Raw genomic sequence first — 21,721 nt, 5'->3', positions numbered from 1 at the left:
CGGGGGCTCAAGTGACAAAGCAAGGGCTCGTGTGGCCTTTTATTATGGAAATTCTCAAACCTGTAGAACGGATGGAGGCTAGCATGGGGGCGGCTCCACTTCTCCGAGCCCCAGCGTCAGTGGTTACCGCCCCGCTGTGTCTGGACAGAGGCGAACCGAAGCGCCAGGAGAAGGCCCCTCGTCAAGGTCGCACGCGGAGGCGATGACCTTGGGCGCGTCCTTCTTTTTCGCGGGCCTCAGTTTCCCCTTCTGGGACTAGGCTTGATCGGGTCTCCGAGGCCTCGAGCCGCGTGACCTTGGGCCGTCCCAGGGCCGGCGGCCTCAGTTTCCCGGGCGCGGGACCCGTGCGGGGCGCGCCGGGAGTGTGCGCGGGCAGAGGAGGGGCTCCCGCCCCCTCCCCTCCCCCGCGGCCGCGGCTCCGCCCTTCGCGGCTCCGCCCCGCCCTACCCCCGCCTCCCCCCCTCCCTCGGGCTCGGGCCGGCGGCGGCGGCGGCGGCTCCGCTCCGCACTGCCCGGCGCCGCCTCGCAATGGACGCGCGCGGGGGCGGCGGGCGGCCAGGGGAGAGCCCGGGCGCGACCCCCGCGCCGGGGCCGCCGCCGCCGCCGCCGCCGCCCGCGCCCCCGCAGCAGCAGCCGCCGCCGCCCGCGCCCCCTCCGGGCCCCGGGCCGGTGCCCCCTCAGCAGGCGCCCCGGACCGAGGCGGCGCCCCCGGAGGCGGCGGACGAGGGCGGCCAGCGGGCCCGACTCCGCAGCCGAGACAGCTCATGCGGCCGCCCGGGCACCCCGGGCGCGGCGAGCACGGCCAAGGGCAGCCCGAACGGCGAGTGCGGGCGCGGAGAGCCGCAGTGCAGCCCCGCGGGGTCCGAGGGCCCGGCGCGGGGGCCCAAGGTGTCATTCTCGTGTCGCGGGGCGGCCGCGGGGCCCTCGCCGGATCCGGGCGCGGGGTCCGGGCCGGCGGACGAGGCTGGCAGCGAGGAGGCGGGCCCGGCGGGGGAGTCGCGCGGCAGCCAGGCCAGCTTCATGCAGCGCCAGTTCGGCGCGCTCCTGCAGCCGGGTGTCAACAAGTTCTCGCTGCGGATGTTCGGCAGCCAGAAGGCCGTGGAGCGGGAGCAGGAGCGCGTCAAGTCGGCGGGGGCCTGGATCATCCACCCGTATAGCGACTTCAGGTACAGCCGCCCAGAGGGCCGGCCGGCCAGCGCGGAGGGGCACGGCGAGCGGACGCGCACAAGGGTCGTCCTGGGAGCGCTTTGAGAGGGCGGGGCGGTGTGCCCCGCGGGTGACCTCGGGGCCCCTCGGTGACCTCCAGCGCGTCCGGGACCCGCCCCGGAATGACCTGGGCGCGCGAGGCGCCGCCCTTGGAGGGACACTGGGAGGCGCGCGCCCCCTCCCACGCAGCCTGACATTCCCCGCCCTTCGGGTGGGCGCACGTCACGGGCCGCAGGACCAGGGTCTGAGCGCGGAGGGGCGGAGAGGACGAATAGAGGGGAACGTGGGCGCCGGGGAGGCAGCGGAGCGGAAGGAAGGGCGCCCGGGAAGGACGCGCCCCGTAGAGGCTGGCGGAGAAAGGGTTAAGCGGACACGCCGAGTCCCAGGGCCTCCACCTGCGCCCCACGCCGCAGGGAGGCGCGTCCCGGGTCCCTGGGCCTCGGTATTGCGCAAGGAGGGGACACTGTTCGTGCTGGTGTCCCCCGGCTGTGTCTACTCTGAGCCGCATCAGCTCCAGCGGCTGGGTGGTGTGCCCAGGTGTCAGTGGTGGTGATGTTGATGTGAATTCAGCCGGCTGATCCGTGGAAAGGCTCAGAGCAAGGCCCGGAGCAGGCTCAGCCGCGTGTGTTTGTGGTGTGCCCAGGTGTCAGTGGTTGTGTAGATGCTGATGTAAATTAAGCCAGTTGGTGCGTGGAAAGCCTCAGAGCAAGGCTGGAGCAGGGTCACGCCGCCGCCTATGTTTGCAGTCCCGTTCCCGGGCGAGCGCTGTGTGGCCTGGGAGTGTGAACGATGCATATCATTGCAGGCCGTGTGTGTGATCACGAACATGTGACTGCGGCGGGCGGGGGCCGAGTGCTCTGGGGGGTGTGTCTGCATGGTGGATCACTGGTGTGTGTTGGGGAGAGAGGGTGTGTGTGTGCATCAGCGTGCAGTGGGTGTGAGGTGTGTGCATGGTGTGTGTGTGAGGTGATGTGTCCGTGACTGGGATGTGTGAGTTGGGGTGCAGAGGGTCTCCTCCCCAGGCCGCCGGGCCATGATCTCAGGGCGGGCACGGTTTCAGCACCACGGACAGCAGTCCAGCGGCCTCCGAATCCTATGACGCCGCGTGTCTCCCCTCCCTCAGGCCTGAGGTCGGATTCCTGGACCCCCAGAGCTGGGAAAGGGGAGCTGTGGGACTCTGCCTTTCCCTGGCCCCTCCATATCCCCTGTGCCTGACAACTGGGGAAACAGAGGCCCAGGGGCACACAACTCAGGAACGGAGGCTGGAAGAATGTCCAGGATTCCAGCTCCTCACCCCTCAGACCATCCTGGGAGGTGAATGCAGCCTCGACCGGTGGCTTTGGGAGAGGCCAGGGGGCCCAGATGGGGTGCCTCTGGATGGTCCCGACCGGCATGGGGGCTCAGCACCCCTCTGCAGATGGTTCCAGTCTGTGAAATGGGGATGAACTTGACTTCCAGGGCTCCCTGGCCCACCTGGCCCCTCTGTGAATGGGGGCTAAAGCCAGCTGGCTGGAAAGGGACGTGGGGGCCATGTGGGCAGGGGGAGGTGGCTGCAGAAAGTAGCCATTCCTCTGTTCCCTCCAGCACATCCACCTGCAGCATCCCCAGGGCTGTGGGTGGCCCTGGGCTTCCTCTCAGCTGCAGAAGGGGTGGGGGCTGCTGGGAGAAGGAGCTGGGCGTCCCCAGCCTTGTGCAGGTCCAGCACAGTTGCCCGTGGGTCCCTGGGCAGATACACTGTAAACTGGGAGTGAGCAACGGGGTGGGGGTGAGGGAGGGGTGAGTAGGGCCTGTAGCTGGGACTAGGTGAGCCAGTCAAAGTAAAAAACCTTAAGATCCTGCCAAGCTGGGGTGCTGCGGGGCCTCTACAAGCCCCCACGTTTTGGGAACCCTGCTAGACCCCTCGCAGTCAATATGGAGACAGACCCCCAAGCACATGATCGGAGAAGTGCTTCCTGAGCCCCTCTTGGGCCACAGCACCTTGAGAATATAGATCCAATCCTCATGTCAGTTGTGAGGTGGCTCCCGCAGCTACCCCAAATTTACGTGCGAGGAGAGGGGCTCACGGAGAGGTAAAGTCACTTGCCCAAAGCCACACAGCTAGTCCCCGGCAGAGCAGGGGTTCATGCCTGGGCAGGCTGGCCCCTGAGTCTCCACTTCTGGACTGTCAGGCAAGCTGGCCCCTGGCCGTGTCCTGTCCAGGCCAAGAAGAAATGGGAGGAGAAAGGCATCCTGGGGATTGTTCAAGATAAGGGGGTTGCCCAGGGGGAGCTGTGGGTCATCTCTGTGTCCTTGTGAGTGTTAGTTTTAGGACCCGTTCGTGGAGCAGTAGGGAGGGGCCTTTCTGGGTCTGCTTGTCCACACTTGGCTCCGTTTGTCCTCATGACCTGATGGTGCAGACACCATCCCCGCTGGTGCCTGGGTAAGTCCTGGACATGTTTTAAAAGGGAAACGGGGCCGTGAGACCGAGGCTTCCTCCCCAGCCCCAGGTCCTGCCCAGGGCCGCGGCATCTCCACTTTCTTGAGCTACAACTTTGTTTAAAGTGGCCCGGCACCCACCTGGCACGGAGAACAGAACAATTCATGTTTGGTGAACTGGAACAGCCCTGGTCACGCCTAGCTCCTCGGGCCACATGGGCTTCCAGGGAGGGCAGGCGTCTGCAGAGTCCTCGGGGAGGGGGGCTCTTGAGGAAGGTGACCGGACCGAGGCCGGAGGAGCAGGAGTGCATTGTCTGGGCCGGGCTGCAGAGGGGCTGGGGCAGTCTGCGGCGAGGCCTGTGCCCCCTGTGTGTGGCCTGGAGTCCTCTCCAGGCTTCCCTGCCTCGGTTTCCCCAAATGCGTGGTGCAACCCATTCCTCTCGATCCGGTTGATGTCTGCACTGCCCATGCGTTCAGAAGCGGCCTGTTTTCCTTGATACGCTTACCTGCCTCTGCCCCCACCTCCATGGCGTCCTGGGGCCTGACATGTCGGGGGCGGGGCCCAGGATGGTTTTGGGAACCTGCCGAGGGGCACACATGGGTGCCAGGCAAGGCCAGTCAGGTCGTGAGCCCCGTTTCCTGGCAGCTTTGGAACAGCCCCAACCCTTTCTGAGACGTGTCTTCACTTCTTCTTGGGGCCATGAGTAACACTAGAGCTGGTGCCTGGACACAGATGTTCTAGGAGCTTCCATGGGGGTGGGGGAGGGGAGAAGCATGTTCGAGGGACAGCAGGAAGGATTCAGGTTCAGGAGGGTTGGTTTTCCTTCTTTGCACCCTGAGGTGCATTCCTGAGTCAGAACAATCATGAAGACCACCCCAGAGCAAAGCAGGGAGAGCGGCCGAGGGGCCTGCATGGAGGGTCACAGCCTGGGCCACTGCCTCCCGGAGGTCCTGGGGCCCTGGCAGGATCTTCTGGCCCTGCCCCCAAAATGTATGAAGAAGAAATACAGTTAACTCCTTCACCTGGCCACCCCAGATTCTAGAGGCCAGAGAGAGGGGTTCACGGGAAGGAGGAGAGCTCAGAGGGGAGGGCGTGGGTGGTGGTGCCCCAGGCAGGTAGGGCCCGGCTGCAACTCCCCACCGCCCGTTCTGGACAGTCCGCTTTTTCTGCCACTTCCTTCACCTCCTTAGTTGGTTGTCACTTGGTGGTCAAGGCAGCTGTGTCCGTGTGGGAGCGTGGGCAGGTCTGGGGGGTAGAGGCTTCATCTCCCTAGAGAGAGTGTGGGCAAGTGGCTTCCCACGGCCTTTCATCCCGTTCCCGAGTCTGTATGTGCTTCTGAGGTCTGACCTGAGTCTCTCCTGCTGCTGCTGAATTTCAGTTCAATGTTCTCGAATTGTGTACCGCCGGGAGGCCTGGTGTGTGGGGAAAAGATAAGTGGGTCCTTTTCCTGGCCCTCAGCGGAGTTTAGACAAAGCCAGGACAGGTGGATGCTGACCTGTATCTGTGTGACATCCTGTGGGGTCCCTGAGGGCCTGGGGTGGTGGAGGGGCTGGCCTGAAGATCCAACATGGCTGGAGGACTTCTCCTGCCCCAGATGGCCCTACGGATTAGTAGGAGATCAGGATGAATCAGCTCATGAGAATAAACCCTGAATTATCCCCAGCTGGGGCGGTGGTGAGGGGCGGAGGCCAGAGTCCCCGGTTCTGAATCCAGCATGAAGGCACTCAGAGTGGGGAGTTGGTGGACACGCCCATTACCCAGGTGGGAGGATTGAGGCCCAGGGCCCACCCGGCTGGGAGGAAGGACGCTCCATGGTCCCTGTGAGGGGTCAGGGGCCTGAGGTGGCCAAGGCCCCCCTCCTCACTCCATTGGTTTCCTGCCAGAATTTGGAGTTTCTGGCCCCTGAATTCCCTGCTTTAAAAACGTCACATCCCCACACCCCCTGTTTCAACATCCATGACCTGGGGGTTCAGGGGGACATTGGGGGGCCTTCCTTAGCTACCCAGTTGCTCAGGACAGACCCTGCCTCGCTTCCCCCATCAGCAAGCCCAACCCAAATGCAAAGAGCACAGGCTACCCCACTTCCTCCCTGGACGCCGCCCTCTGCCCCTTCCTTGCATTCCAGCTGCTGGCAGGGGCATCTCAAGATTTACGTTTGTCCTTCTCACTTAAAACCCGCCATGGCCTTCACGGCCCTGCAGAACCCGGCTCCCACCCCCTCTCATCCCTTCTCACCTCCCTTCACACCCCTGCTCCAGCCACAGGCCTCCCGGCAGCCCCGAAAGGCAAACTCCATGCAGCCACGGGACCTTTGCACTTGCCGTTTCATCCGCCCGGGGTGCAGTGCCCACACTCTGCCTAGCGGCCCTTCTCCATTATCCACCCACATGTCACTTCCTCTGAGAAGCCCTCCCAGCCCACCCTGGCTAAAGTGGCCCCTCTGAAGCATCCCACTCATTTATCTGTCTGTGTGGAACGCCTGTCTCCCCCCTGGGCTGGGGGCCCTGAGGGAGGGCTGGGTCTGTCTGGTCGCCACGTGTCCCCCAGGCCTGCAGACAGTCAGCCCCGCAGTCTGCCCTGTCTTGGGATCACTCAGGAATCTTCCCCCGCAGGAGTCTCCGTTTCCCAATCCCTGACACCTGCCTGGGATCCGTAACTCATATCCGAGGGCTCAGGCCCTAATAATCCATCCCTAGCTCATCCTTAATCCCTGACTGCCCTCCTTCCCGGCCCCTAATCCCCTGGGATTTGCCCGATCCTATCCGTAATTCCTGGACTGCTTCCAGCCTGGTTCTTGGTTCTCTGACCCTGAAGGGAGGGAGCCGCTACCCTTGTTAACAGCGTCCCTGAGCAGCCACTTCAAGCTCCCAGGACACCCCTGCCCCTCGTCTGGCCCTGCCCTGCCTGGTCCTGGAAGAACAGGGCTGCTTATGAGCTTCTGGAATTGGAGGGGCCCCAAGCGCTAGAGACAGGAGGGTGACAGCATGGTCCTGAGCTCTGGCCCGGAGGCCTGGCCGCCTGGGTTCCGTCATTTCACCACTTCCCACCTGGGTTTCTCCATCTGCGCAGAGAGAAGGGTCGGGGCAGCTGCTGGAGCGGGAGCTGGGCCCACGGTGGGGGCCCCGCTGACATCAGAGCCATGTGGGTGTGGCGCCCGGGACAGGGTTCCAGGCTCTCCTGTCCGCAGGGCGCTGGGGGTCGTTGCCGCTGAGCCCCCGCTCCCCACCGGGAGCCCCGGCCTTGCTGGTCTCTCAGGGCCCAGTTCCTGTCCTGGCACAGGCAGGAAGCGGGATCTGAGTGTTTCCCGAGGGGGCCCGTTGTTTGTTAGGAAGGACTTTTCAATACGAGGTTTAATTACTGTCCCTGCAGGCCCCGACCACATCCCAGGGGTCTCTGGGTCCCAGCGGTCTCTGGCGCAGCCTGATGCGGGAGGGGCTGCCGCGGTTGGGCAGAGGAAGCATTGTGGCTCAGAGAAGGAGAGTGATTTGCCCTGGGCTGCACAGCCCAAGGGGGCGGGCAGGGCGAGGAAAGGGGGTGCTGGGGAGAGGGACCTGGATCCTCTGCCCCAGGCCTCAGTTTCCCCTCCTCCTACCCAATTCCAGGAGGACCAAGGGCCACAGGCCTGGGGGTGGCAGGCTCGTTTTCAGGTCTTTGCACCCCTCCCTGGCTGGGCCACCTCTCTGGTCTGTCAGTGGGGAAGTGTGGTGCCTGCCCCCCACCCCCAGAACAAAAGGAGGGAACGTCTATGACGAGTCACCTGTGAAGGAGGAGGCCCTCCTCATCCTGGCCATTTACACTGTGGCTACCCCCCCCAGTAGTTTCTAGGCCCCTGGATTTAGATTGTTTCTAACCCCCCCTCCTTGGTTTCTAGGCTCCTGCCCCTGGCCTTCAGTTACTTCTTCCTGCTTGCTTTGTCCTTGGGAGTGAGCCCCGAACTTGGGGATTAGGATCGACCACTGCCGTGGACGCTCTGGGGGTGGAGATGGGGAATAGGCAAGTGCGGCCCCTCAGTCAGGTTGGGGCTGAGTCCCTGGGGATCTTGAGGATGAGTAGATGCCCCAGATCAGAGGTCTGAGCCCAACACCTTGTCTGGATTTAGGCAAAGGAAGGTCTTGAATTTGGAGCAGTCATTTGGGTTTTGCCCTTAACACTCACCTCAGATCATGTCAACCCTTTCAGCTCTCAAGGGAGGGACTTGCCCAAGGTCACACCTACCAGTGGGCGGGAGCCCAGGTTTGGCTGCTTTCACCACGGTCTTAGACATTGGGTCCCTTCCAACCTTGGCTCTTGCAGACCAAGCTGCTGTGAACATCTTGTTACAAATCACTTATTAATTTTTTTCTCTTCCTCTTGGATGATTTCCTTGGGATCAATTCCCCAAAGTGGAAGGCCTGGATCACCCGGCAGGCGCGGTGCTGTAGCTCTTCCCTCGAGGGGCTGCTCAGAACAGAGCCAATTCACAGTGAGTCCCAAAATAGGGAGCCCAGTGCGGCCATGCCAGCGCTGGGGTTTACGGCTTTCTGCTCATTTGGGAGAGTCCCTCCAGCCCCTGGGAACCTCAGTCTCTTCTTCTATCCATCCAGGAGGAGCCCAGGGAGTGGCAGGCTTTGAGGGTCCCCCAGGCCTGTCCTGCCTACACATGCTAGAGCCTTCTCCAAGAGGACATGGGGACTCCGGCCATGATGGGGAGGGCGCCGGGCCTATGGGAGAGCCCTGGAAACCCACCGCGGGGTGGGCGTTTCTCCCTGCACCGTGATGGGCAAAATCAGACGAATGACTCTGTTCAGAATTTGAGACCCTCCTTTGTCCGAATCTAGACAGGGAGTGTGGGCTTAGACCCCGATCTGGGGCATCTACTCATCACTGAGACCCTGGGCCTCGGAGGTTTTCTCTTTATGTATATGTGTTAACAGAAATATAAGTTAGCCATTAACCATTTAAAAGTGTACAGTCAAGTGACATTAAGTACATTCACAGTGTGGTGCAACCATCCCCCTTATCACTCTCCAGAACTTTTTCATCTTCCCAAACAGAAACTCCCCGGCCCCTACAGCCACACACCCACTCTGTGTCTGTGGATCGGCCTGTCCTGGACGTTTCCCATCAGTGGAATCACACACCGTGGGTCCTTCTGTGTCTGGCTTCTCTCACTGAGCATCGTGGTCTCAGGGTCCATCTATGTGGTAGCGAGTGTCGGGGCTTCTCTCCTTTCCGTGGCTGTGTGACGCCCTGTGTGTGGAGGGTCACATGTGTTTGTATGTCCATCCACTGGTGGACACTCGGGTTGCTCCCACACTCTGGCCATTGTGAATCGTGCTGCCGTGGACACTGGTGCACAAGTGTCTCTTTGAGTCCCTGCTTTTGAGTCCTTGGGTGAAGGCCCAGGAGTGGAATTGTGGGGCCACATGGTAACTCTAACTTTCTCAGGAACCAACAGGTTTCCCTTGGAGTGGTTTTGATTCCTATTTTATCAATTGCCGCAGGGCTGGGCATCTCTCCATGTGGCCTTTGCTGCATCTGTCTGTCCTCATGGGTAAACGCGGGACTCAGAACACTGTGCCCGGCTGTTAATATTCCTCAAATGGACGGGCCTTTTTCTGGGAGCACAGAATTCCCGGGTGGAGTTTTGGAATTGACCTCCAGGACTTCTATGGGTCCTGGGCATATTTGGCCAGTCATCCCTTTTTAAAGCGTATTTATCACATGAAACATCCAAGCCGTGGCCAAGTCCCATCCCTCAGGCTCTTCCGCCACACGGCCCTGCGCTCTGCCGGGCAGGCCTTGGCTTCTCCCTTTCTCCCAGACGGCCTGGCACCCTGGCCTCTGCCCGGTCCCCAGCCCCCCCGGGTGCTTCCTGAAATGGATGGACAGCAAGTGCCCCCTGTTCAGCCTTCCGGTGCCCCACCGGGAAGTCCGGCCAGGGTGGGGGTCCTGCACCTGGATGTCAAACTGTGGGTGTCCGGTGCCCACCCGGCACCTGCAGCCCCCGGCCACCCAGCCACTCAACCCTCCTGGCTGCAGTTCCCACCCCCCACGCCCCCCCCACGCCCCTCCAGCTCCTCCACTTGTCTCCGCCTCCTGGCTCGGCCCTAGTGCTTTTTGGACGGCAGCCTTGTGCCAGGCACGTTGGGCCTTCTTGGCCCTGGGAAACATTTAGTCAGTTTTTGAGCGGCCTCTTGGACTCTTCCAGGTTTCCGGCTTCTTCAAGGAGAGAAGGTCAGGCTGGGCCAGCGAGAGGGACCTGGGCTGGGGGAGCCCAGCCGGCAGTGGAGTGCTGTCTGGGGCTTGGGAGGGCTTCCTGGAGGCGGGGTCCACACTAGCCGGGGCCAAAGTCTCAGCTTTGCCGGAGGAGGCGAGCGCTGGGCTGGTCCTCAAAGGCGCATGCGCGCGTGGTGGGGCAGGCAGGCTCCGCGGAGGGCCCCGCGCGAAGGTGGAGGTGTGACCGCGTGACCGGCTGCACCTCGCCCCCAGGTTCTACTGGGACTTCACCATGCTGCTCTTCATGGTGGGAAACCTCATCATCATCCCCGTGGGCATCACCTTCTTCAAGGACGAGACCACGGCCCCGTGGATTGTGTTCAACGTGGTCTCGGACACATTCTTCCTCATGGACCTGGTGCTGAACTTCCGCACGGGCATCGTGATCGAGGACAACACGGAGATCATCCTGGACCCCGAGAAGATCAAGAAGAAGTACCTGCGCACGTGGTTCGTGGTAGACTTCGTGTCCTCCATCCCCGTGGACTACATCTTCCTCATCGTAGAGAAGGGCATCGACTCCGAGGTCTACAAGACGGCGCGCGCCCTGCGCATCGTGCGCTTCACCAAGATCCTCAGCCTGCTGCGCCTGCTCCGCCTGTCGCGACTCATCCGCTACATCCACCAATGGGAGGAGGTGAGCACGGTGCTCGTCGGCGCAGGGGCGGGGCCATGGGCGTGGGCAGGGTCGTGATGAGCGAGGAGGAGTGGTGACGCGGATGCAACGTGGGGTCTGTGGGGTCGTGATGGGCTGGAGCGGGGCTAGGATGTAGGGGCGCGGGGTTGTGATGGGCGAGGGAGTGGTGATGGGTGAGGATGCCGTGATGGGACCCGGCCATTGGCTGCAGGAGGGGGCAAGGAGGCACCAGGAACGAAAAGGCGGGGCCATGATGGGAGACTCTGGGCGGGGCTACGGGGGTCCAGGGCCCTGGTCACAGTGAGAGGATAGGTGGGGATACAGGCAAACGAGCGGGGTCATTGGGTGGGCGGAGTTACAGGGACTGCAGTGAGGGGCCTAGGAACCTTAGGGGTGGAACCTGGGCCTCGGGGCGGTGGGGGGGGCACGGGGCGTGGTCACAGGAGCTTGTACCCGGTGGAGGGTCGGGGGGTCACAGGGAGCGCAGCATGGACCCTTGACGCATCCGCACCCCTTCCCTTCCTTGTACCCTGTAAGAGGCGGACTCCACAGCCCCGGTGGCAACGGGGAAACCGAGGCTTCGAGAAGCGAAATCACGCCCCTCTCCCCCAAGTTCAGACCCGCCTGTGGACTGAGTGTGACCTGATTCCTGAAGCCCGTGGCCACCACGCGGGCTCAGAGTCGCCGCCACTGTCCAGGACAGCAACTAGGCTCCGAGGCGGGGAGTGGGTGGGGACAAGGCTGCGGAAAGAGGCCGTGGTCCCGGGAGAGGGCAGTGGGCAGCCGGCCAGGCAGAGAGATTTGGGCGCCCGGGGCGGCAGGCCGGGCAGGGGGGCCATGTGCTCTAGTCTGGGGTGCTGCATTACCTTGAAAGGCAACGGGTCTCACAGGAGCGGGGGCCCCACCGGCCGCGTGGGGGGCGTGGTGAGGTGGGGCGCCTCCCAAGGGGAGTGGGCCCTGCGGAGGGCTTCGTCCTCCCACTGCCCGGGTCGCAAGAGGCCGTGGGCGGAGGCCTCTCCCTCGCACACCGTCCGCGGGACTCTCACGGGCGCCGCCCCACCCCCCAGATCTTCCACATGACCTATGACCTGGCCAGCGCCGTCATGCGCATCTGCAACCTCATCAGCATGATGCTGCTCCTGTGCCACTGGGACGGCTGCCTGCAGTTCCTAGTGCCGATGCTGCAGGACTTCCCGCGCAACTGCTGGGTCTCCATCAACGGCATGGTGGTGAGCCCCGAGCCCCCCCGCCCCACATCCGCTCCCGGAGCGCACGGCGCCTGAAACACTCCTCTGGGGGTGAGCGCCCCTCTGGGCTGCTATCCGACTTCGAGCCTTGCCTTGTAGACCCCGGGACCATGGAGATCTTTGACCGTTTGAGGGCTATAGGACAGTTTCTGTCCCCCAGAGATCGCATCATCTGCTTACTGTGCTTTGCAATGCATTCCGCTTTTTAATTTGCATACATGTATTTAAAAGACAGTTTTATATCATAGTCCTCAAATGGAAAAGTGGTATCATGGGCCGTGAGAAATAAAAATTGGAGACTCACAAGCTCCTATTACTTCCTGGCTGAGATGCTGAGTGTTAAAAGCTTTCCTCCTGCACGTGGGGCACAGGGCAGGTGGGCGTTGACGGGCGGGAGCAGCGGAGGGAAAACCCGCGGGTGCCCAGCCCGGCGCCTGGCACAGCTGCCTGGCTGAGGCAGCTCATTGTCTGGCCGGACACCCAGGCATGTGGTCCTGTTTCCTGAACGGGGCCCGCTGCCCCCTCCCCTAGCCAGGTCAACTGAGGACTGGGAGGGGGCTCCTCCTGGTCCCGCCTGATGCCTCCCCCCTCTCCGCCCCTCTGATCAGATTTCAGTGTCCCCAGCTCACTGTCTCCGGGGTCCCCGGAACTTTCCCATTCTCTTGGCCTCACAGACACTCTCATCAGAGGCTGAAAAGTGGTGGGGGCTCGTGAGCCCCCAAAGCTAGACTCTGGCTCCTCTGAGCCTCAGTTTCCCAGGACTGAAGTGGGGAGGCGGCTTCAGACCCGCACCTGCTGCTGAGTTGCTGTGACGTGTGTGCACGTCATGTCAGCTGCCTGAGTCTCAGTTTCCCTTGGTTACCTCTGGAAGACACGGAGCTCACCACCTGGATGCCTGGGGGAGGACGGGCAGGCGGGGCCCTGGGGGGGGCTGTCAAGGGGCTCCCTGGGGGCCGCGAGCGCCCACCCACCCGCCCACCCACCCGTGGCCTTGCAGAACCACTCGTGGAGTGAGCTCTACTCCTTCGCGCTCTTCAAGGCCATGAGCCACATGCTGTGCATCGGGTACGGGCGGCAGGCACCGGAGAGCATGACGGACATCTGGCTGACGATGCTGAGCATGATCGTGGGCGCCACCTGCTACGCCATGTTCATCGGCCACGCCACCGCCCTCATCCAGTCGCTGGACTCCTCGCGGCGCCAGTACCAGGAGAAGGTGAGAGGGGGAGGCACCCCCGTGGGTCTGGGGGTCCACCCCACATCCCCCCAGCTCTGTGCGTTGTGCTCAGGACAGGGGCCAGGGGGGAGTTGGGGGGAAGCATGGGGACCCCAGAGGGGCCTGTGGCTGTCATTAGGAGTGGACCCCCCCCCACCTCGGCCGGGGAGTAGCTCCCGGAAGGACAGTGAGAAAGCTCAGGGCCCTGAGGAGGAAGGAAGTCTGGAGCCTGGAGGGGGGCAGGGCAGGAGGGGTTGAGGGAGACACAGGCCAAGGAAGGGGGCAGGAGCTGGAGGGGTCCGAACAGGACAGGGCCAGTCCGAGGGGTATCAGGGGGCTCCGGGCGGGGGGCAAGGTCTCTGGGCCATCTCGGGAGGGGCTGGGGTGCTGGGGTCGCTAAAGGACACGGGGGAAGTCTCTGGGGGAGCAAGGATGTCCTGGCACTTGGCCTTGGTGGGGGAGCCTCCGTGGAGCCAATCCGAGGGCTGTGGGCCGGGAAGGGCCGAGAGAGGGCGGGTGCGACCCCACAGGCCAGCCCTTCCTGGAGGTCAGCCTCAGGCTTCACTCTGCCACAGTCTCCCCTCCGTAAGGCCAAGGGCGGCCTGGTCCCTGGGACATCGCCCCATTGGCCCTGCACTGCTATCCGATGGCTGGCCTTGGCCAGGCAGCTACAACCCCCCAAGCAGTGCCCAGCAGTCGGGTCGGCTGGGTCAGCTGGGCCTGGTGCCAGGCACCCCGGCTGTCCGGAAGCCACCGGCCTCCCACCCAAACATAAGCTGGTGCCGCCACCCGCCTGCCGTCACGGGTTCCGCTGAGCTCAGGGCAGCTGTGGCCAGGCGGGGCCGGGGCGGAAGCGGGGCCAGGGCTCCCCTGAGGGTGCCATCCTGTGGACAGCAGGGCCTGGCACCCCTTCCTGGTGCCCACACCCCTACCCTGCTCAGGAGGAGCTGGGCTGATTTCTAGAAAGATCATTGGGGAGGGAGCCAGGGCCACCAAAGGGTCTGGGACCTCTGGGGCGGGGGCCAGTCCAGCCCCCTCTAAGGGCTGGGGGTGGGGTGCTGGTGGGGGGGAAGGGTTGCCAGATGAAATTCAGGATGGGACTTCCCAGTGGTCCAGGGGTTAAGACTCCACGCTGCTACTGTAGGGGACACGGGTTCCACCCCTGGTAGGGGAAGTTCTGCATGCCGTGTGGTATGGCCAAAAAAAAGGAAATTCAGGACATAGCAATAACTTTTTTTTTTTAATTCATTCATTCATTATTGGCTGCATTGGGTCTTCGCTGCTATGCACGGGCTTTCTCTAGTTGCAGTGCGTGGGCTTCTCATTGCAATGGCTTCTCTTGCTGCGGGGCGCGGGCTCTAGGCGCGCGGGCTCAGTAGTTGTGACGCACGGGCTTAGTTGCTCCGCGGCATGTGGGATCTTCCCAGACCAGGGCTCGAACCCATGTCCCCTGCACTGGCAGGTGGATTCTTGACCACTGCACCACCAGGGAAGTCCCCTGCCCAGGATATACTTATCTGGGGCATTTTGGTCGTTTATCTGAAGTTCAGATCGCCCTGGGCATCTCGTATTGTGTTATTGTTAAAGTCGAGGCCCACTCGGGGCGGGGGCTCGGGAGCACGGCCGCTGACCCGGGCCCCCCGCCCTGTTACAGTACAAGCAGGTGGAGCAGTACATGTCCTTCCACAAGCTGCCTGCTGACTTCCGCCAGAAGATCCATGACTACTACGAGCACCGCTACCAGGGCAAGATGTTCGACGAGGACAGCATCCTGGGCGAGCTCAATGGGCCCCTGCGGGAGGTGAGGTGGGGGTCCGCATGCGGAGGAGGGTCCTGGGGGAGCCCCATGGGCCCCTGCAGGAGGTGAGGGGCGGGGTGCTCACTCCAGAGGCTCCGGGGAGGGTCCTTCCTGCCCCTCCCAGCTCCTGTTGTGGCCCATGGTTCTCGGTGTCCTTGGCTTGTGGACACATCACCCCGGCCTCTTCCTCCATCTTCACGTGGCCTGTTCCTGTGTCTCTGTGTCCCCTCCTCTGTAAGGACACCAGCCACTGGGTTCAGCACGACCTCATCTTAACCAATCACACCTGCAAAGACCCTATTTCCACATCTGGCCCCGTTCACACATACCAGGGCTCAGGACTTCAGCGTATGACGGTGGTGGGCAGACAGTTCAACCCGTGACCCTCAGCAAGCAGTTACTGGGCGCCAGCTGTGTGCCCTGCCCTGTTTCCAGGGAGGTGGTGCCAGAGGGGAAGCTCTGGGAGGGACGGAGTGGGGAGGGGCTTGGGGCGACTCACAGAGGCAGGTGTGAGCCTGCGTGGCCCTGAGCAGGGAGAGGAACGGGCACTAGGATTTCTTCTGAGGGTGGAGGTGCCTCCCAGCAGGCAAGCACTGTGGCTACCTGCACTGAAAATATTCGCTTGGTAATTATTTTCATTCATTCACTCATTTACAGACAAACACCTCACAGACCACAAAACGCATGAAATACCATGTCGAGTGTATTCAGAGTGGTGCCACCACTGCCGCCTAATCCCACGGCCTGGCCTTCCCGGCCGCTTAGGACACCCGGCCCTCACTCCCCATTCCCCTCCCGCCAGCCTCTGGCGACCTGTGTTTGATCATTACTTAGGTGTTTACATAAAGTCAAATTTACAAAACCAGATATATTCAGAAAACGCCCGTCTTCTGTCCTGTCCCTCCGCCCGGTTCCCTCCTGCTCTCTCCATCCATTTTCTGCCTTTTTAACACAAAACAAAGGCGGGCAGGCTTCCGGGGTGTCCGTGCCTGGCGCTCCCTCTCTGGGTCCTGTTTGCTTTGCGGGAGGAGCTCGCGGCACAGGGCAGAGGCAAGAGTGGGGTCGGGGCCCTGCCGGTCTGTCCAGATTCCCCTCCGAGGGCGCCACGAGGGACACCCTGGATACGGTCCCAAAACGCCCAGGTGAGAGGTGTACCCCTCAGTGCGATTCTCTTATTTTCCTGCCATCAGGGGCTTATTTGCATTTCTCTTTCTGTAAACTGTTCATAACTTTTGCTTGTTTTCCTACAGAACTTTTGGTCTTTTTGTTGTTTTTATTTATTTATTTATTTATTTATAAAAGATCGGGAGCGTTTTATTTACTTATTTATTTTTGGCTGCGTTGGGTCTTCGATACTGCGTGCAGACTTTCTCTAGTTGCGGCTAGCGGGGGCTACCCTTCGTTGCGGTGCGCGGGCTTCTCAATGCGGTGGCTTCTCTTGTTGCAGAGCACGGGCTCTAGGCGCGCGGGCTTCAGCAGTTGTGGCTCTCGGGCTTAGCTGCTCCGTGGCCTGTGGGGTCTTGCCGGACCGGGGCTCGAACCCGTGTCCCCTGCATTGGCAGGCAGATTCTTAACGACTGCACCACCAGGGAGGTCCCTGGCCATTTGTCTTTAAAACTTGCTTACTGTGGTTTGTTTCCCCCACGTGTGGAATTTTTATGCCCTGTACATCAGGCGCTGCATGTATGCTTGCTGTACACAGTAAGTGTTCAATGTGTGCTTGTGTAACAGAGCCAGTGTAGTGTTCAGTGTTTGCCTTCTGTACACAGCAGGTGCTCAACACCTGACTGCTGTACATAGTAGGTTCTCAATATCTACTCTCTGCGGACATCAGGCACACAATACATGCTCGCCGTATACAACAGGTGCACAATACCTGCTTGCTGTACACACCCAGGCTTTAGAGGAATTTGCCCACGTTTTCTTCTAATACTTGTAGAGTTTCATTATTGGCATGTAGACCCCCTATGCCTTTGGAACTTATCGTGGAATCTGGCGTGAGGAAGGGATCCAGGCTCATCTGCTGTGGGGCTGGACCATCTGGCTCTGCCCCGAGACTTGGTGGGGGAGGGGCACCTTAAGCTGAAGTTCCCTCCTGCTCGGGTCTATTTCTGGACTTTTCATGTGTCCCATCAGCCTGTCTGCTCTGTGTGTGCCAAACCCACTCTGCATCGCAGAGGTCTGCAGTGTGCCTTGGTGTCTTAGAGGGTGAGTTCCCCCTCCCTGATCTTCTTTGTCACAGGCTTCCTGCTACTTCTGCTCATTTGTTCTAAATGAACTTGACTAGCCCTGGTTATCGAGAAGCGAGCCGGGCGGCATTTCCACAGGGCTCTGTGACCTGTATCCCTGCCCGGGGAGAATGGGTGTCTTCCATCTCGAAGATGGTGAGCAGTGCTCTCTAAGGACACAATGTGTTCAAGGCTCTTCTGTGCCTCTGGGAGGGTTTTCAGAGTTTCCTCATATAGATTTGGCCATGTCCTGGTAAACTCGTGCCGTGGCATCTTACTTAGCTCTTTATGTGGGTGGAAATGGGGTCTTCTCATCCATTACGTCTTCTTTGGAGTGGCTTTTGTTTGCATGTACAAAAGCTGTGGATTTTTTTTTAAATTTATTTATTTTTGGCTGTGTTGGGTCTTTGTTGCTGCGCGCAGACTTTCTCTAGTTGAGGCGAGCGGGGTCTACTCTTCGTTGCAGTGCACAGGCTTCTCATTGCGGTGGCTTCTCTTGTTGCGGAGCATGGGCTCTAGGCTTGCGGGCTTCAGGAGTTGTGGCATGCAGGCTCAGTAGTTGTGGCTCGCGGGCTCTAGAGCACAGGCTCAGTAGTTGTGGCGCACGGGCTTAGTTGCTCCGCGGCATGTGGGATCTTCCCGGACCAGGACTCGAACCCGTGTCCCCTGCATTGGCAAGCGGACTCTTAACCACTGCGCCACCAGGGAAGCCCGATTTTCTTTTTAAGATAAGCAAAGTGCCCCATCATCAGGGCACACCCGATGGATGTTCCATCAAGTGAAATCCCCACATGACCCCCACCCAGATCAAATATGGAGCATTTCCATCCCGCAGAAGCTTCTTTGCCAAGGATAACCATCATCCTGACTTCTACCACCGTGGATTCATTTTAAGGCTCTTGGTTTTCATGTTGGTTTTTTTAATCACTTGCTATTTTGACTAATTTCCCTTGTTACAGTTTTCCATTGACTCTTTTGGGTTTTTCAGGCAATCCCATTAATACAGATAGTAAAGAGATAGTTTTACTTTTTCCTTTCCAATTCTTACGTTTCCGAATGCTCTTCCATGTCTAACTGCATCGGCCAGTATTGCCAACACAGAGTTCAACAGTAGAGGATCTTGGGAATCTTTTCTTGATCCTGTGTCTTTGGTGGCAAAACCTCCAGTGTTTGCCTATTAAGATGCTGGCTTTCAGGCTAACGTGTTAAATCCCTTTCACAAACTGAAGGTCTGAGAGGTGCAACAGTCCCAAAGGTAGGGTGAGATGGAGGAGCGGGTGTGTGCCCTGGCGTCACCCCCGCCTCCCACCCCTACAGGAGATTGTCAACTTCAACTGCCGGAAGCTGGTGGCCTCGATGCCACTGTTTGCCAACGCCGATCCCAACTTCGTCACGGCCATGCTGACCAAGCTCAAGTTCGAGGTCTTCCAGCCGGGTGACTACATCATCCGTGAGGGCACCGTTGGCAAGAAGATGTACTTCATCCAGCATGGGGTGGTCAGTGTGCTCACCAAGGGCAACAAGGAGATGAAGCTGTCCGACGGCTCCTACTTCGGGGGTGAGTGTCTGTGGGCAAGGGTGCCGGCGGCAGACGGAGGTCAGTGTGGGGAACCCAGGGGCAGGGGCGTGGCTGGCATGCGCAGCAGGAAGGCCCTGGGGCGGGGGGAGGCTGGACTGCTCCGCTGGCCGGGAGGGCCCTGGGGACAGCTGGCTGGGGCCGTTGGGTGTGGCCCAGCAGTGAGGACGCTGCCCCTGACTGCACGCAGAGATCTGCCTGCTGACGCGGGGTCGGCGCACGGCGAGCGTGCGGGCTGACACCTACTGCCGCCTCTACTCGCTGAGCGTGGACAACTTCAACGAGGTGCTGGAGGAGTACCCCATGATGCGGCGGGCCTTCGAGACGGTCGCCATCGACCGCCTGGACCGCATCGGTGAGTGGGCCCAGCGGTCAGCCTCAGTGGCTGTCGGGGGGCAGCCTGAGCAGCGGGGTGGCATGGCCCAGCTGACCCTCAGGGCCCCTTCTGACCCCCCGGACCAGATTCCTTGACCCACTTTCTCCCTTGGCCAAACACGGCCCCGGTTTCCCAAGAATGGGGAAATGGGTGTTTCTGCTCCCTAGGCAAATGTTTGAGCACCTACTGTGTGCTGGGAGGTGTAGATGTGGCCCACGAGGCTGACGTGGTGGCCACCCTCAGACTTGTCATGGAGGAGGGGATGCTGGGGGGACTTCCTTGTGACTCCAAGTGGAGACCCAGATGGGTAGGCATTGCCGGTAGAAAGACAGAGGCATGTCCTGGGAGTGGAGACAGCATGTGCCAAGGCCCTGAGGTGGGAGAGGCCTGGGGTCCAGGGACTCAGGGAAGCTGGGAGGGAGGCGGGCACCAGGCACATGAGGCCACAGGGCTGTAGAGGAAGGGGTTTGGGCTGTAGGTCAGAAGCACTGGGGAGCCATGGATGATCCTAGCCAGGGGAGGACCTGATCAGATGTGCACTTTACGAGGGTGGGCGTATGGAGGAATCTGGTGGCCTGGCCTGTGTGTGGGGGGCTGGCTTTGGGTAAAGGGAGAGGTGGGCGGGGGGAACCTCAGAAATGGCTTAAGGACTTGCTGAAGACTAGAGCAGGATTCAGAGAGGTAGAGGCCCTTGGTGCTACGTGTGGGAATAAAGACAGCGAATGGCTGGAAAAGCAAAATGGGGTGCGGTAGGGAAGAGTTGTTAAGACTTCCCACTACACAGAAAGCACTCAACATGTTTATATTACAAGAGGCGCTTAAAATTTTGCTCTGTACAGTATTCACTTAGATGTGTTTCCTGTATACAGTAGGCACTCAACCCATGCTTGCTCCGTACACGGTAGGCATTCAGCATGCCGGCCGTGTACAGGCAGGAGTCTGCGTGTGCTGCTGTGCACAGTAAGTGTCTGATACCTGCGTGGTGTACACAGCAGGTACACAATACATGCTTACTGTATACAGGAAGTGCTCCATGCATGCTGGCAGGATTCGGGTGTCTCATACTTGCTTTGTGTGTGAAGCAGGTGCTTGATGTGTTTGTTTGCTACACACAAAGGTGCTTGATTCATGCTTGCTGTATACGGTAGGTGTACAAGTTCAGCTTCCTATACACAGCAGACACTTGGCATGTTTGCTGTATGCAGGAGGGGCTCCATTCCTGCTGGCTGTACAGAGCAGGCACTCAGACGCAGGCCTACTGCACGCAGAAGGTGCTCCACGCATGCGTGCAGTGCACGGCAGCAGGCACCTCTGACGCGCCCCCCTCCCCTAAACCAGGCAAGAAGAACTCGATCCTGCTGCACAAGGTGCAGCATGACCTCAACTCGGGCGTGTTCAACAACCAGGAGAACGCCATCATCCAGGAGATCGTCAAGTACGACCGCGAGATGGTGCAGCAGGCCGAGCTGGGCCAGCGCGTCGGCCTCCTCCCGTCGCCCCCGCCGCCCCCGCCGCCCCCGCCCCCGCCGCCGCCGCAGGGCGCCTCGGCCATCGCCACGCTGCAGCAGGCTGTGGCCATGAGCTTCTGCCCGCAGGTGGCGCGCCCGCTCGTCGGGCCCCTGGCGCTCGGTTCGCCGCGCCTTGTGCGCCGCTTGCCCCCCGGGGCCGCGCCCACCGCCGCCTCGCCGGGCCCCGCGCCCGCTGCCAGCCCCCCGGGCGCGCCCTCCAGCCCCCGGGCACCGCGGACCTCGCCCTATGGCGGCGCGCCTGGCTCCCCCGCTGCGCCCCGCGCCGGGCCCGCACTGCCCGCGCGCCGCCTGAGCCGCGCCTCGCGCCCGCTGTCCGCCTCGCAGCCCTCGCTGCCCCACGGCGCACCCGGCCCCGGCCCCGGCCCCGGAGCCTCGGTGCGCCCGGCCAGCAGCTCCACACCGCGCCTGGGGCCTGCGCCCACCGCCCGGACCGCGGCGCCCAGCCCGGACCGCAGGGACTCGGCCTCGCCCTCACCCTTGCCCAGCGCCACCAGCGGACCCGACCCACTGGACTCCGCGCGCTCACGCCTCTCGTCCAACTTGTGACCCTCGCGCGCCGCCCTGTGGCCCAGCCAGGCCAGGGCGGGGCTGTCACTCAGACCAAAGCCATGCCATTGCGCAGCCCGGGCCGCCCGCCCCAGAAGCCATAGAGGAGACGTAGGTAGTTGTAGTCGGACGGGCGACCCGGGCCGGCGGGACACCCCCGCCAAGCCACCCATCGCCCTGCGCCCACCCACATCGCCCCTGCCCCTGGCGGCCGCGCGGGCGAGGGGGCTCCCTTCACCTCGGTGCCTCAGTTCCCCCAACTGTGAAGCGGGGACAGGCCGGCCGGGGCCGAGGGGAGAGGGCCGTGGAGCCCCACCCGCGCCCGCCCTCGCCCTCGCCCTCGCCCTCGCCCTCCAATGAGGATCTGTTTTTAAGTGCAATACTTAGCCCGCCGGCTTCCCGCTGCCCCCATCGCGCTCACGCAATAACCAGCCTGGTCCCTGTCCACGTGCGTCCGCGGTGACCGCCCCGGAGTGGGCACACACCACTCCCTCCAGCGCCCCAGCGTGGGGGCGAGGCCGGGGGGGAGGGGTCCCCGCCGTCGTGGTGAATGTACTGACGAGCCGAGGCAGCAGCGCCCACCGCGCCCCCCACGCCCCACTAAGCCCCACGCCCCCATTCCGCGCAATAAACGACAGCATTGGCGCCCAGCCTGCCGCGTCTGATCGCTCTGCCCGGACCCAGCGCG

The 21,721-nt window shown here is 61.8% G+C and overlaps 1 protein-coding gene across 1 annotated transcript; it reads left to right on the top strand.

Moving 5' to 3' along the window:
- Positions 1–528: 528 nt before the first annotated feature.
- On the top strand, positions 529–21,675 carry HCN2 (hyperpolarization activated cyclic nucleotide gated potassium and sodium channel 2). The gene is made up of 8 exons (XM_036847489.1): positions 529–1,166; positions 10,094–10,517; positions 11,585–11,746; positions 12,762–12,980; positions 14,635–14,781; positions 18,324–18,564; positions 18,773–18,937; positions 20,297–21,675. The coding sequence occupies exons 1-8, from the start codon at positions 529–531 to the stop codon at positions 21,031–21,033; spliced, it is 2,733 nt and encodes a 910-aa protein (XP_036703384.1). The 3' UTR covers positions 21,034–21,675.
- Positions 21,676–21,721: the final 46 nt, after the last annotated feature.

Source organism: Balaenoptera musculus, chromosome 3 (assembly GCF_009873245.2).
Source record: "Balaenoptera musculus isolate JJ_BM4_2016_0621 chromosome 3, mBalMus1.pri.v3, whole genome shotgun sequence".
Lineage (NCBI taxonomy): Eukaryota > Metazoa > Chordata > Mammalia > Artiodactyla > Balaenopteridae > Balaenoptera > Balaenoptera musculus.
The sequence above is the reverse complement of the archived record's forward strand: the minus strand, read 5'-3'. Positions and strand labels throughout refer to the sequence as shown.

Bases quoted from the DNA above. Each gene is read 5' to 3' on its own strand.
- HCN2 (XM_036847489.1), top strand. From the start codon at position 529: ATGGACGCGCGCGGGGGCGGCGGGCGGCCAGGGGAGAGCCCGGGCGCG. The intron at 10,518-11,584 runs GTGAGCACGGTG...CCCACCCCCCAG, and splicing joins ACATCCACCAATGGGAGGAG to ATCTTCCACATGACCTATGA. The intron at 14,782-18,323 runs GTGAGGTGGGGG...CCACCCCTACAG, and splicing joins TCAATGGGCCCCTGCGGGAG to GAGATTGTCAACTTCAACTG.